The sequence below is a fragment of the Gallinula chloropus genome, assembly GCF_964237585.1.
Source record: "Gallinula chloropus genome assembly, chromosome: 1".
NCBI classification, from domain to species: Eukaryota; Metazoa; Chordata; class Aves; order Gruiformes; family Rallidae; genus Gallinula; species Gallinula chloropus.
Window position 1 is genome coordinate 82,838,118 of NC_140085.1, and position 13,561 is coordinate 82,851,678.

At 51.6% G+C, this 13,561-nt stretch overlaps 1 protein-coding gene across 1 annotated transcript in view; it reads left to right on the forward strand.

The window, feature by feature from the left end:
- WASHC1 (WASH complex subunit 1) overlaps positions 1–13,264 on the forward strand; it is a 31,966-nt gene extending 18,702 nt beyond the window's left edge. Inside the window, exons 2-10 of the mRNA XM_084273418.1 lie at positions 2,125–2,236; positions 2,893–3,039; positions 7,811–7,947; positions 8,837–8,972; positions 9,839–10,037; positions 10,451–10,618; positions 10,963–11,121; positions 11,765–11,833; positions 12,149–13,264. Coding sequence (XP_084129544.1) covers positions 2,125–2,236; positions 2,893–3,039; positions 7,811–7,947; positions 8,837–8,972; positions 9,839–10,037; positions 10,451–10,618; positions 10,963–11,121; positions 11,765–11,833; positions 12,149–12,300 — 1,279 coding nt within the window. The 3' untranslated portion in view covers positions 12,301–13,264. The remainder of the gene's footprint in view (positions 1–2,124; positions 2,237–2,892; positions 3,040–7,810; positions 7,948–8,836; positions 8,973–9,838; positions 10,038–10,450; positions 10,619–10,962; positions 11,122–11,764; positions 11,834–12,148) is intronic.
- The last annotated feature ends 297 nt before the right edge of the window (positions 13,265–13,561 follow it).

Genomic DNA, 13,561 nt, shown 5'->3' on the forward strand with positions numbered 1-13,561 from the left:
AAGTAGAAACAGGCTGTGTGCTCTCCTGCCATATGCATAGGGAGGGATTTTCATGCATCCAGAAACAGAGGAGCATGGCTATAAACAAACAGAAACACTTACAAAATGTTTAGAGAGACAAGTGGGGGGTCTTTCGGGATGATAAAAGGTGAACTGGCTGCTTGTACTCGCTGCTTTTTCACCACTTGCAGTGGGGGGGCTTTAGTGGAGTCCATTTCTCTAATAGGGAATGTACTGCACAGAGTGATAGTACTTGGAAAGACAGGTTTGGTACAGTTTGAAAATGGGAACCATGGATCACTGCTGATGTCAGATTTGTTGCTAAAAGGAATTGTACAGACAGAGTGGAGAAAAAAGCACGGGAGCTCTCTACACAAAAGCAAAGAGGGACTTTTGGTGAAATTTAAAGACAGTTCTTGAGATTGATTTTTACAGGCACAAAATAGAATCATAGAAAAGTTATGGTTGGAAAAGACCTTCAAGGTCAAGTCCAACCATCTATCTAGTCCTACTAGGTCCAACACAAGTACAACATCTACCCTTTATTTAAACACCTCCAGGAATGGTGACTCAACCATCTCCCTGGGCAGCCCATTCCAATATCTGACAACACTCTCAGTAAAGAACTTTTTTTCCTAATATCCAACCTTAACTTCCCCTGAAGCAACTTCCGATCATTTCCCATTGCTCTGTCACTAGCTATGAGGCAGAAGAGACCAACCCTCCCCACCTCACTAGGTGGTTGTAGAGAATAATGAGGTCTCCCCTCAGTGTCCTTTTCTCCAGACTAAACAATCCCAGCTCCTTCAGCTTCTCCTCATAAGATTTGCCTTCCAACCTGTTCACCAGCTTTCTAGCCCTTCTCTGAACATGCTCTACCATCTTGATGTCCTTCTTGTAGTGAGGGGCCCAAAACTGAACACAGTTCTCCAGCTGTGGCCTCACCAGCGCTGAGTACAGGGGAAGGATCGCTTCCCTACTTCCCCACTTCCTGATGCAGGCCAGGATGCCATTGGCCTTTTTGGTTGCCTGGGCATGCTGCTGGCAAATGTTCAGCTGGCTGTTGATCAGTAGCCCCAGGTCTCTCACCTCCTGACAGCTCTTGAGCCACTCCTCGCTAAGCCTGTGGCTTTGCATGGGCTTGTTGTGGCCCAAGTGCTGGACATGGCACTTGGCCTTGTTGAACCTCATGCAGTTGGCCTCAGCCCATCAATCAAGCCTGTCCAGGTCCATCTAGGTTAAGTAGCAGATCAGTGGATCCAGTGGAACTCGTTGCTACAAAATGTCACTGGAGTGCTATCTCTCCTAATGCCATAAATGTTCTTTGCTGTTTTCATTAGGGGGGTGAAGATTTGGAACAATTTTCAGCTGTTGAGCTTGAAGCTAGGAAGAGCTAGTTATGCATGGGAAAGGAAAGTCTCTTCTCAGGAGGTGACTCCACAGTTACTTGTAGCTGAGGCCTGTTCCAGTGTCCTGCCAAGCCTCTGGCTGAAACAGTGTGACAGTTCCTGCAGCATGGTAGCGGCAGTGCATGGAGTGCTCGCAGTTTCAGTCATGGCTGCAAAGCATCTGCAGTGAGCATTGAGAGAAAGGAGTATGTTCATATGGTGAATACAGAGGTGCTCAACCAGTGACTGTTTTCCCCTGCTGCCAGAGGGCTTTTTCACCTCCAGCCCAAAGCATTTGGATGCTGATGCAGTTACTGAACAACTGATGTAGTAGAGGACAGGATGAGCCACCTTGAGTCTTGAGCTCTGCTCATTAGCATTTTTAACAAGTCATTTTTATTAAGAATATGTTGGTAGTTGATACCTGTCTGTGGCTTTCTCATCAGTGGTCCCTGCAGAGGGGAGTAGGGCTCGTGGTGCTCTGTTCTGACAAGAAAGCTGCAGTTCTCCATCTTTCTGCGCTGTGCTTCAGCAGCTGCAGCAGCGCTGTGTCACTGACCGGACCTGCCTTCATGTTGGACTGGGACAAGCGTATCTCAGCCAGCATTGTTTTGCCCTGTGAAACAGTCTAGCCCACAAGGGATTCACATCCTCCCCTGAGGGCCGGGGCACTGGCTATTGCCAAAAAATCTCTGGCTCTGGATTCTTTATGTTAAGAAAGGTGCTTGCCTCCTAGGATCTCTCAGCGGGTGGAGGCCAGTCGGGCACAGCTTCAGGCCATTGGTGAGAGAGTCACACTCGCCCAAGCGAAGATTGAGAAGATCAAGGGCAGCAAGAAGGCTATTAAGGTAGTGACTTAAGTGAAGGTCGCACACCCTCCCTTCTTCCTTCCACCTTCTCTCTTTATTCCTGGTGTAAGCTCTGGAGAAAAGCAGGCGTTCAGCTGCTGTAGCTACTGCCCACTCACCTCTCCAGGGTTGTGATCAGGATCTCCTTCCTCACTCCACCAAGTGATGCTCTTCAGATCTACGGCCCATGCAGCTCCAGGCCTTATGAGGCCTATGTAGGTTGCTGACCCAGCTGCTTCCTGAGAAAGAGAAAAGGCACTTGAAAGTCATAGACACTTGGTCTATGTGAGTGAAAGTTGCTGTTAAAAAAGCCTCTCCTTAATACCGTTAAGCCATGTAAAACTGGTGAAAATCCTTCTTTCCCCCTCCTTCCTCCATTTTACACAGTATTTCCAACTCTCTTCCTGCCTCGTGAGCCTTTTTGCCAATGATGTCCTAGTACTCCCTAGAGGGAGAAGCTCTGGCACTTCATTTCAGACGTGACAGCCCGTGCATGTTTGGGCCTGTGCAACTAGTCCTTGTGAGCATTTTGTCTCTTCAGGCTGTCCATTCTCACTGGCAGCACAGACTGTGTGCTTGCTCCACTCTCCATGTTTCAGCACTGTGGGATTGCCTACTTGTTGGGATTTTTTTAGTCCTTCCTTGTTTCTCCACAGGTATTTTCCAGTGCCAAGTATCCAGCCCCGGAACGGCTGCAGGAGTACAGTTCAATTTTTGCTGGTGCAGAAGACCCAGCTAAACAGAAGTGTCCAAGGCACAAGATTCAGAGCAAACACCGAATGCTGGATGACAAAGCTCTGCAGGTAAGGAGGAGGAGAGCAGACCTTGAGATGAACAAGCAGAGAGAACCTGGGAGGCTGTGAGCCTCTCTGATGAAGTAAACCAGGGCTGGGAGCAGAACATCTTTTCAGCTTGGCCTGTTGGTAGGGGTGCAAGATCATGCCTGGAAGCTTGTGTAGCTGCAAGTTTGAGAGGCCTATGTGAGTACAAGAGCTGCTGGGTGGTTGAGTGCTCAGGGTGTCTGTTGGCTGCCGACTCTCTGGAGCAGTTCCATTTGCTGAAATGCCACTGTTTCCTGCAGTAGTGCTGGTTGGTGCTGCTGGATGACCCTAAGGCTTCAACTGTATGGAGCAAGGCTGTTTGAAAAATAGTTTCTGAAGGCTCTAATATATGTGGTAGTGAGAAGGGAAAGGTAGAAGTGCTCGTGTGTCAGGAGAAAAAGGAGTAGTCAGGGTGTTTTTCTGTCCCAGGAAAGCATAATACCTGGGTATTGTCCCTCCCCGGTTCCCAGCTAAGTTTTATGTCTTGTCGGGGAGGATCATTTTGCTTCTCTACATTTTTTGTTTGTGCTTTGCTTCTCTTTTGCCTTCTGTTCAGCTGTTGTAGGTTGCAAGCCCTTCAGAGGGGCTGAATCCCTCAGGAGCTGGTGCATTTGAGGCTTCCAGGTATGCCTGTGGCTCAGACATCTGTAGCTTGTTGTAGGAAGTCCTGAAGTATCTTGTTCTTTTTTAACCTGTGGATTCAGTGGCAGAGAAGGGCTTCTTGGGGAGTCTGAGAAGCGGTGGTTTTGGTGGGAAATGCTGCAAATGGATTCTCCAACAGTTTGAGTCAACATTGCTAGGTTGGGAGGAGGGGAGGAGGAGTTGCTGTGTTTAAAGTTTGAGAGTTGCTGTGTATGTGCTGTGCCAGGAGTAGCAGATGTGCTGTTGCTGCCAGGTTAGGGATCAACCTGGCAACTTCCCTGCTCCCGACCCCTAAAGAGACTTCCTTCCTCATCCTTGTGTGCCGCAGCCCAAAAATAAAGCTGCAGTTGAATAATTGATCACGCTAAACTTTCCTGAGTTTTAATGGTGCTGAGACCTCACACAGTGAGGTGGCTATGAATATTTCAGCCAGGCCAGGGAAACAAGGCTGCTGTCCGAATGGACAGGTAGCAGGCTTGAGCAGGCTGTGCTTCCTGTGAGCCCTGGCAGTAGCACAGGGCAGAGCGTCGTGGGACCTGCTGCTGGCTGGCATGGGGAGGCTGGTCACAGTTGGGCTGGCTGGCTGGTGGCTCCATCCCTTTAGAGAGCATGGAGGGGCACCAAGGTGGGCAGTGAGTGGGCAGGGAAGATGCTCTCCCTCCCTGAAGGGCTGGTACAAATATACAGCCCTCACACGAGGAGGGGGTTGAGAACAGCATCAGCTGCTAAAAGACAGTGTCCTGCAAAGAGCAAATGGAGTGCCCGTCTGCACGGCCTGCGGGCTCCAGTAGTGCCTGTGTGCCCTTCCCTGCTCCCCTGCCATCTGCCCGCAGTGCCACCCTGTCCCAGGTGGTCTCCGTGCCACTGCCGAGTTCTGCCCTTCGTGCCCAAGGCTGCCATTGCCACGGGGACCTCCGTGGGGTGTGTGCATTTGTTCCTCCCCTCTCGTGACCCATCGCTGTGTCCCCCCGAGGCGTTGCTGGTCTTCCCCGGCTTTTCCCAGACCCCGGCTCGTGCAGCGGTTGTGTTGCTCTTGCCCAGCTCACACACACCAGCTCCTGCAGCTCTTCTGTGGGACGGGGGGAGATGCTGCTGTGCTGGCAAGTGGCTGTCAGCCGATGAGTGACGGAGGATGGAGTGCCAGGAGAAGCTGGAGTGAGGAGTGGGGCTCGATTCAGCTGAGCTCTGACAGTCTTCCAGGGGAACAGGCCCTTCTTGGCCATAGCTGAGCACAGAGCCTGATGTTCCTTGCAGTAATGAAATGTGACAGAGGGAAGTCTAATGTTTGCATTTATGCTCTCCTCAATTATTCAGGGCTTTCAGCAGAGGCTCGCTGCCTGTTTTCACTTCTAATGAGGGCCTCTTTGCTGGGAGCAGTCGCAGTGGCCTTTACAAACTTCACTCACGCATGCACACACGCCCCACCAGAAAAGCAAGCTCCACTTGTGTCAGTTTTAGGGTAGGTTGTGGCAGCCTGTGCTCAGTGCTTAGGATTTGTGCTCTGGGGGTGTCCTGGTTTCAGGAAAAGCAGCTGAGTTGGAAATGTGCATGGTTCTGCAGTTTCATTTAATGCTTCCCTCCTGGGAAACTTTCCTTTCTCCACACCCTGCACAAGTGAGAACTCAGCAGTTGAGAGGACATCCTTCAGGTTGGGAAGGGAAGCACTGATGGATAAGAGTGCCAGGACCTTATGGTAAACCTGCAAAGCAGCTTGCTTTGCATGTTGCTGTGGTAGCACCTAAGCAGGGTTGAACAGTGAGTTGCTGCAGTGCTGTGGGGCTTCACAGGCACTGGGCACTGCTTTTGTGGTGTGACTTAGTGCCCCTCAGGAGGCTGGAAAACAAGGTGGGAGTCATGGTCTGCTTGGGAAGAGGTAAAAGCAGAAGTTTGCTGCTGGAGTAACCTCTCAGGGCTTCATTGTCAAATGCTTTTCCAGCTCCCCTCAGTGTGCCATTAGCATGGGGGGAATGGGGTTTCTGGTGTATCAGCCCATTGCCTTTGTAACAGCCTGTGCTTAATTAAACTTACAAACCAGGGTGACTTTACCTGTAGGCTGTTAAGGACAAAAATGCCTAGAAATGTGGTGTCCCTAGGGGTGTGATCCTGCCAGGGGCCAAGCCCCAGGCTGTGGTGGTTGAGCACTTAAACACTCCAGACCTCAAGGTTGCTGAGCCTTCAGATTGAGGCCTCAGGCTCCCTGTAAGAAAACTCATTTCCAGACGGCAGTTAAGGTGAGGAATCCCCAGCTGCAGGACATTATCGATAGTGGGTGGGTAGCTGCTCTAAATTTCAGAACAGATCTAGGCACTTGAGTGAGACTGGCACTTTGGTGGCACTTCAGTTAAAAGGATTATGTGGAGCCTCATGTTTCAGAGTAACACTCATGCTTAGTGCTTTTATAACTGCCTGAGATGAGACTTAAAAGTAAATGTAGGTAATGGTGGGTTTCTCACTCCGCCCTTAGTGACGCACAGTCCTCCAGTGCTAATTGAAATCTACAAAGAGGGAATTAAAAAAAATATATATATGTATGACTTGAGGGCTAAGTGTGTGTGAGCAGCTCTAGCAAAAACGTCAGTACTCCCTCATGCTTAAAAAATTAAACATCGGGAAATGAGTCTTAATGATAAAAAGAACCTTTATTTCTGAATCTGTTTCTGTGGTCTCTAAATAACAGTTTGTGTATTTTTGCCTACTTGCTGCTCTAAAAATTCCAGATGTTTATTTCAGTGTATTTTTCACAAGTTGGAACATGTTATTGGGGGGGGGAGAGGAAACATTTAAATTAAAACCTCCCAGGTCTTTTCTTACAGCATTTGGTAGACTCAGAGCATAGTACGGATCCTCAGTGGATTAACTGAGCTGTGACTAAGCCATTTCCTAGGATTTCTGGCTACCAAATTTGAGCCTGAAATTTCAGTCTGCAGAAACTGGTAATGTTGTGGAGATGTGGTCTTAAAACTGAACCAGCAGCAGTCTTGGTTTCCTCCACACAAGTGCAAGGAGAGAAGAAGGACACGGAGAATGGGATAGAGCAGGGATGGCAGTAGAAAGCTGTGGACGGTGTTTGAAGTGGTTGTCTTCTGGTGGCAGAAGAAAGCCAAGAGCATGGCCGATTATTTAACCTGACAGACTGTCCTGGTTAGTCCTCTGGTTTCTTCTGGTATGAGCACTCACCACCTCGTAGCTGTGGCTCATCCTAGTTTGTGGAGGAAGAACAGAAGTCATGAAGGGCCTGAGGAAAAGTATGGGAGGGAGCTGGGGGGGAGATTTGTCTGTCCCAGGCTGTCTCTGGGTTCAGGAGTCGATGGATACCTTTCCTCCCTCTACAGCAAAGCGAGCTGTGAGCACGGAGCTGCCACACTACCTGAAACACTGGTCTGAGCTGGGATGGCAGCTCCTGTGCTCTGTAGAAGTCAGGCAGCTCAGATGTAATCAGCCCTTTTCTAAAGGGAGCCCGATATATTATGCATGAAGTTTCAGAACCCAGAGCGGGGAGATTTCAGTTCATTAGAGTTGAAAACTCCTGCAAACCCCTCAGGCTTTGCAAAACCATCTGGCACACATTCCGCCCCGCGCACTCCCTTCTGCCTGGGCTCTTGCCTAGCGCAGGCACTCTGGTTTTTCCTAACCTCTTTTTCTCTTGCCTTCCCTGCACACCCCACCAGTGGGATCACGTCTCCTAAAACATCAGCTGAAAGCAGCAGAGGGGAGGTAATAGAGATGTTTGGGGGACGCTGACTGCATTGAAATGTCAAGTAGTTGGAGACACTGTAACGAATGCCTTTCAGACGGTGGTGCTTGATCCTTGCCTCTGGCTGTAGAGCCTGAGTGGGGTTTTATTTCAGAGGATGCTTGCTACAGCAAGCATCCAGTATGACCCACCCACGGCACCGAAAGCACGGGCTGTAAATCTAAATTGCTGAGATTTGACTTGAGCGTGGGGTTCCAGTGTTGCTCATGTGCTTCCTTGCTCAAAGGGAGGGGGAGAGGGAGCAGTAGGGTTGTCAGACCATGCAGTGGATCCAGCAGTGCAGGATGTGGTGACTGGGGAGGGCTGTCTCTGCAGCTGTGGTTTTAGTCTTTTACCATGTTACCTGTCTTCTTGCAGGAGAAGCTCAAGTACTTCCCTGTGTGCCTGAGCACCAAAATTCACCAGGAGGATGACGCAGAAGAAGGCCTCGGCAGCCTGCCCAGGAACATCAGCTCCCTCAGCTCCCTGCTGCTCTTCAACACCACAGAGAACCTGTGAGAGATGGAGCAGTGCTGTGCTGTTCACCTGCCCCACTTGTCCTCAGAGGAGCCTTCCCTTCCTTGCTTTCCTGGGGCCTTACACATAAGGCTCCTGATAAAGCAGTGTTTGGTGCCTCTGCTGGCTTCCACCTAGCAACTCATTCTTCCCCACTTTCCTTGTTTTGCCTACACCTGATCTTCCACTCACCCTGTCAACCCAGTTCTGCACTTCCCTTCCCCAACGTATTTCTCCCCATCATTTGCCTGTAATTTCTCTCCAGCCTTGAGAGCTGCTGTGACTCCTGCTCCTCTCTGCCCCGTGTGCCCCATGTCTCTCATCAGGTACTGCTCTTGATGATGCCTCACAGCAGTGCTTCACTGCTCTTCTGCTTTAATATCTCCACTGCCTTGCTCTCTGCTGTGCCCTTTCCCACCGGGGTCTCACGGTTCCTCCTTCTGCTCATATCAAAGAGCATCTTTAAGCCTATCTGAAACTTTCAGCTGCTGGAAACTCCTCTTTCTTCTCCTGAGCCAGGGATTATTCCCCCTTTTTGCCTTTCCTCCCAGACCTTGAGTGACATCTCCAGGGGAGACTGGTTTTCTTGCTGCAGGGTGTAGGATGGTTTCAAGCTGGGTGGTGGGAAGAGGTAATCATGGCAGTACAGTGGGGCTTTCCTTTAGGGCAGATGTGGAGGTTGCACTGGCAGGGTGAGGAGCTGATTGTCTCCTAGTTTTGGAGGGGTGAGGCAGGAAAATGGAGCTAAAAGAAGAGAACTGGAATGCTCAATATATTTCACCTTTGTGAGTCAGGAGGTCTTGCCTTCAAGGCCTCTTTGGGTACGCTGTTTATTCTGGCCTTGGCTCTCAAGGCAGCATCACTGAAATACTTGTTCTCTACCCTTAGGTACAAGAAGTATGTTTTCCTGGATCCTCTGGCTGGAGCAGTGACCAAGACCCATGTGGCTCTGGAAACAGAGACAGAAGAGAAGCTGTTTGATGCTCCTCTCTCCATCACCGAAAGGGGACAGCTGGATCGACAGGTGAGATGCAGCTGTGGGGATGCAGCTGCTTCCCTTTCAGAGGATGGCTCTCAATTCTGAGAGGAGAGGGCTTCTGTAGGGTGGAGAGCAGGTAGGAGAATGGTCCCTCGTGGGGCTGCAGAGTATCTCATTTATCAGAAGGACCTTCCTGGGTTTGTGCTTGAAGTCCTAGATGGACGAGACAAAACCTTCAAACTTGGCAGGTGTTTCTCTCTGCTTAAGCCTTTGCTTGAAACCAGGAAGAGTCCCCCACTTCTGTCATCCTGCAGCCTGCCTTTTCTGGCCCTGGTCTGCCTGGAGAAGAGAAGGCTGCAGGGGGACCTCATTGCAGCCTTCCACTACCTGAAGGGAGCTTATAAGCAGGAGGGGATTCAACTTTTTAAAAGAGCAGATAATGGCAGGACAAGGGAGAATGGACTAAAGCTAAAGGAGGGAAGGTTTTGATTAGATATTAGGGGGAAGTTTTTTACAGAAAGAGTGGTGAGGTGCTGGAACAGGCTGCCCAGAGAGGTAGTGGATGCCCCGTCCCTGGAGGTGTTCAAGGCCAGGTTGGATGGGGCCCTGGGCAGCCTTGTGTAGATCCAGGCTGGAGGTTGGTGTCCCTGCCTGTGGCAGGGGGGTTGGAGCTCTATGATTCTTGGTGTCCCTTCCAACCCAGACCATTCTATGATTCTATGCAGGGGTTAGCCTCTGAGCACGGGGAGCTGCCACAGGACAGGAGCACAGAGCTGTAAGGGTAGCTGGTGAGCAGGCACACAGCCCAGCTCTGACTGCCAGCCGGGCTGTGCCTGCAGTGCCCTTGTTTGCTCTAAGGGAAAGCAGCTGCGTAGACACTGCCATACCTCTGTGGTTTGGGTTTCTTTTAGGTAGCTGAAAATTACTTCTACGTGCCAGATCTGGGCCAGGTCCCCGAGATTGATGTGCCATCCTACCTGCCAGACCTGCCTGGCATTGCTGCAGACCTCATGTACAGTGCTGACCTGGGCCCTGGCATCGCACCCTCTGCCCCTGGCACTGCTATTCCGGAGCTGCCCACGTTCAACACTGTGGAGCCTTTGCAACCAGGTACTTCCAGTCGCTGATCCCAGGACCCTCTGAAGGAGGGAGCCAGGGTGGGAGGTGGGAACAAGGCAGAAAGTCCCTTAGTGGAAATTTCAAGCCGGATGTCAGAGAGCTCTGCCCCTCCTCATGGCTGGGGAGGGGGGTGCAACCCTGTGCCCGGCCAGGCCTTGTGGCAGCCTGGTGAGATGCCATTGGGTGAGTGGGATGCAACTGGGAGCGTAGAATAGGGGTATCTCAAACTCTGCTTTGGCCCTGCCTGATGTTAAAGAGATGCTGCCCAGGGTGGGAGTGTTCCACTGCGGGGTGCATGCAGGCGCCTCTGATCTGTTGCCACTGAGGCCTGTGAAACTCTGAGCTGAGCTCTCGGTGTGCTCTCCTAGGGGATGATTTCAGATGCAACTTCTTTCGTCTTTCAGACCTTCAAGACGCTGAGCTATTGCCGCCCCCTCCGCCACCTCCACCTCCCCCCCCACCTCCTGTTATGCCAACTGCTGTGCCTCCCCCACCACCCCTGCCCCAGCCCACAGCCCCCTCTGAGCCAGCGCGGACAGGGAGCGAGGAGAGCAGCAGTGCACTGCCTGCAGGTAAGGGCTCAGCATCTCCATGGCTTCATCTGCAGAAACTGACTCCATGGCTTCTGCCTGTGTCTGTGGTTGGTTCCCTGTGGCTTTCCAGCCTTCTGGCAGAGGAAGGAAGCTGTGGTGGGAGGGGAAGCTGCCTCCACCTGGCTGGGAGCTGGGAGCCTTCAGTTCCTCCTTGATGGGGTTGCTGCTGGCTGGGCTGAGCATAAACCCAAGGCTGAGAGGTGTCTGGGCCTGTCTCTCAGCCCTGGGCCAGGTATTGGAGCTGCCCTTTTCATGGGGAGTAGGCGGGGGCTGTAGCTGCTGTGCTGACACATGACTGCTGCCTGTCATTCCTGTCCCTGCAGCTTCAGTCCAGGGAGCCCCGAAGGAGGTGGTGAACCCCTCTACTGGACGTGCCAGTCTCCTGGAGTCTATCCGCCAGGCCGGCGGCATTGGCAAGGCCAACCTCCGCAGTGTCAAGGAGAGGAAGCTGGAAAAGAAGAAGCAGAAGGAACAAGAACAAGGTGCTGAAGCTTTTTGGCAGAACTGATCTTGCTTGCTCTGGCCGTGCTGTGGGAGTGTAGGTCAAGGGGAGATGGGCAAGCTGGGAGCACAGCGAATGGCAGGGCAGAAAGGGGGTGTCTCTCCTCAGAGGCTGGTGTAGGTCTCTGGTGTTTCGCTTCAGACAAAGCTCTGTAAACTTGTTGGGAAACCCCATCTGTCAGAAGGGCCTTTGCGCTCTTGATGGAGACCTGCTCTGCCTCAGGGCATCTATAGAAGTTTCAGGAGTGCTGCATGGGGGACAGACACACAAAGGAACCCTGGAGCCAAGGGGGGCAGGGCTGAACTGGTGTGAGTGCGGTTGTTTAGGCAGCTGGGGAGGGCATTTGTGCAGCTGGTTTGGCAGACTGAGACTGCACATGTCCAGCCCCTCTTGCCCCTCAAGGAATTGCACTTGGATTTCCCCAGAAGATGCTGTTACCCTGCTATGCCTGGTGTGCTCCTGATCTGAAACTAGCTAGTGGGAGGGGCTAGGGGTCGGTTACAAGAGTGGAAGTTTGGCTTTTTTCCCCTTTAATCCCAGAGCAGTGCTGCAGAAGAACACTGCTGCTGTAGTGCGGGGTTCAGACTGATGCTTATCCTCTGGCTTGCTTTGCTCCCTTGCAGTGAGAGCTACAGGACAAGGCGGAGACCTGATGTCAGACCTGTTCAACAAACTGGTGCTGAGGCGCAAAGGTACTGTCTGGTGGGGTGGGCTGCTCCTTCTCCAGGGTGGCAAGTGCCGGTACCTGCCTTGTGTCAGTCTCAGCCAGACAAAGAGGCACTCCCTGGCAAACGTGGCTGTGTTTAGTGCCAGTGTCACTTCTCCCAGAGGAGGGCACAGACTTGCTCAGGTGGAGCTTTAGTTAAAATGCCCTTGCACAGGGCCGGGGTGGTGTTTCAGCATGTTGGCCCTGCTGGAGACATGTTTTTTACCCCCTCCCCTTTGCAGAGCCTCTGTGTTCTCTAGTCACCAGGTGGTGTTCATTGGTGCTTTTCCTTCCCTCACAGGTATTTCGGGGAAAGGGCCGGGAGCCACTGGCAATCCTGATGCTCCTGGAAGTCCTGCTGGTGCCTTTGCTCGTATGTCGGACTCAATACCTCCCCTCCCACCCCCACAGCAGCCCGTGGGTGAGGAGGATGAGGATGACTGGGACTCATAGAGGGGATCAGCTGAGTGTCAGTGTGATTCCCAGGACTCTTGAACAAAGCACCTTTGCGAGACAGCAACCTGAGGAAGTACCTCTTGGAGGGTGGGCATTGGCATGGCAGGGGCACCCTGTCGTGTCTCTAAAGAAGAGCAGGAGCAACAGGAACTAACAGCTGCTGAGGTCACAGTTGTCAGTGAGGGTTTCTCTTCTGCTTTTTTGCTATTCTCCACCCCACATACTACATTCCCTCTTTAACACTGCTGCTACTCATGTCAGCACAATCAATCCTGCCTTAGCTGGCAGGCAGTGCCTGTGCTCATAGGATCAGAACTAGCATTGCTCCTGATTTAAAAGGCCCTCAGTCTTTCCTAATGTGACTGGTGATGACTGCAACAGCATCTCTTCCAGGCAAACAGCCCTTGCCTCATTTGTCTCCCTGGTGCTTGGCTGCTGAAGCTTCTGGTGGTTGCTGGAAGAGAGAACAAGCGCATTCATGGAGGTTTAATTCCCACTCCATCTGTGTATGGTGGTTTCTTTCCCTACCTGTCTTGCAGTTAAGTCTTTGCCTGTTGCTGTCCGGAAGAAATTCAATAAAGTCAAAGGAAGCAGGTCCTTGCAGCCTTTGCTCAGGCAAGAGAAGCCATTGCTCAGTGAAGTATCTCACAGGAAAGCCCAGTTGTCACTCCTTGGGCAGGGGGCAAGCCTTCCAGCCCAGCACCCCCAGCCATGGGGCTAGAGGGCACCAGCCATTCTTACCGCTGCTGCTTTCACTGGGCTTAAGGCAGAGCTTGTGCCAGACGATGGGCTTTATACATGCAGAAGCCACACCACCAAAGGTTCCCAGAAGCAGCTGGTTTCTTTCCCTGTGGCACTAATTAACATACAGAGAGTGCATACCAACTCTCTGTCTAATTGTAAGTGCTTGCTTTATTGTGAAGAGCCTTGAGAGGTAGCATCCAGCTGCTGAAGCTGGTAAGGAGGCAAAAGAAGCTTCGGGGAAGAGACTTGGTGTTCCAGAGAGAGCTGGGGCTGGCTGGGGAGTTAAGAGAGCTGACCATGTTGTAATCACTGCCCTCCAGCACTGACCCAAGCCCTAGGAAAGAACCTCAGGAAGGTTACACTTAAAAGCCCACAGCAAGCCACCACACTTCACCATTTCCCATAGAAAGTTACTTGGAATTAAAAAAACCTAGGCAGTGAAAAGAACAATCCTGTGCTTAAGCCTGATCAAAGGAGAAGTGCTGTGCTGGATTACAGCTGGATCTTTATTTCC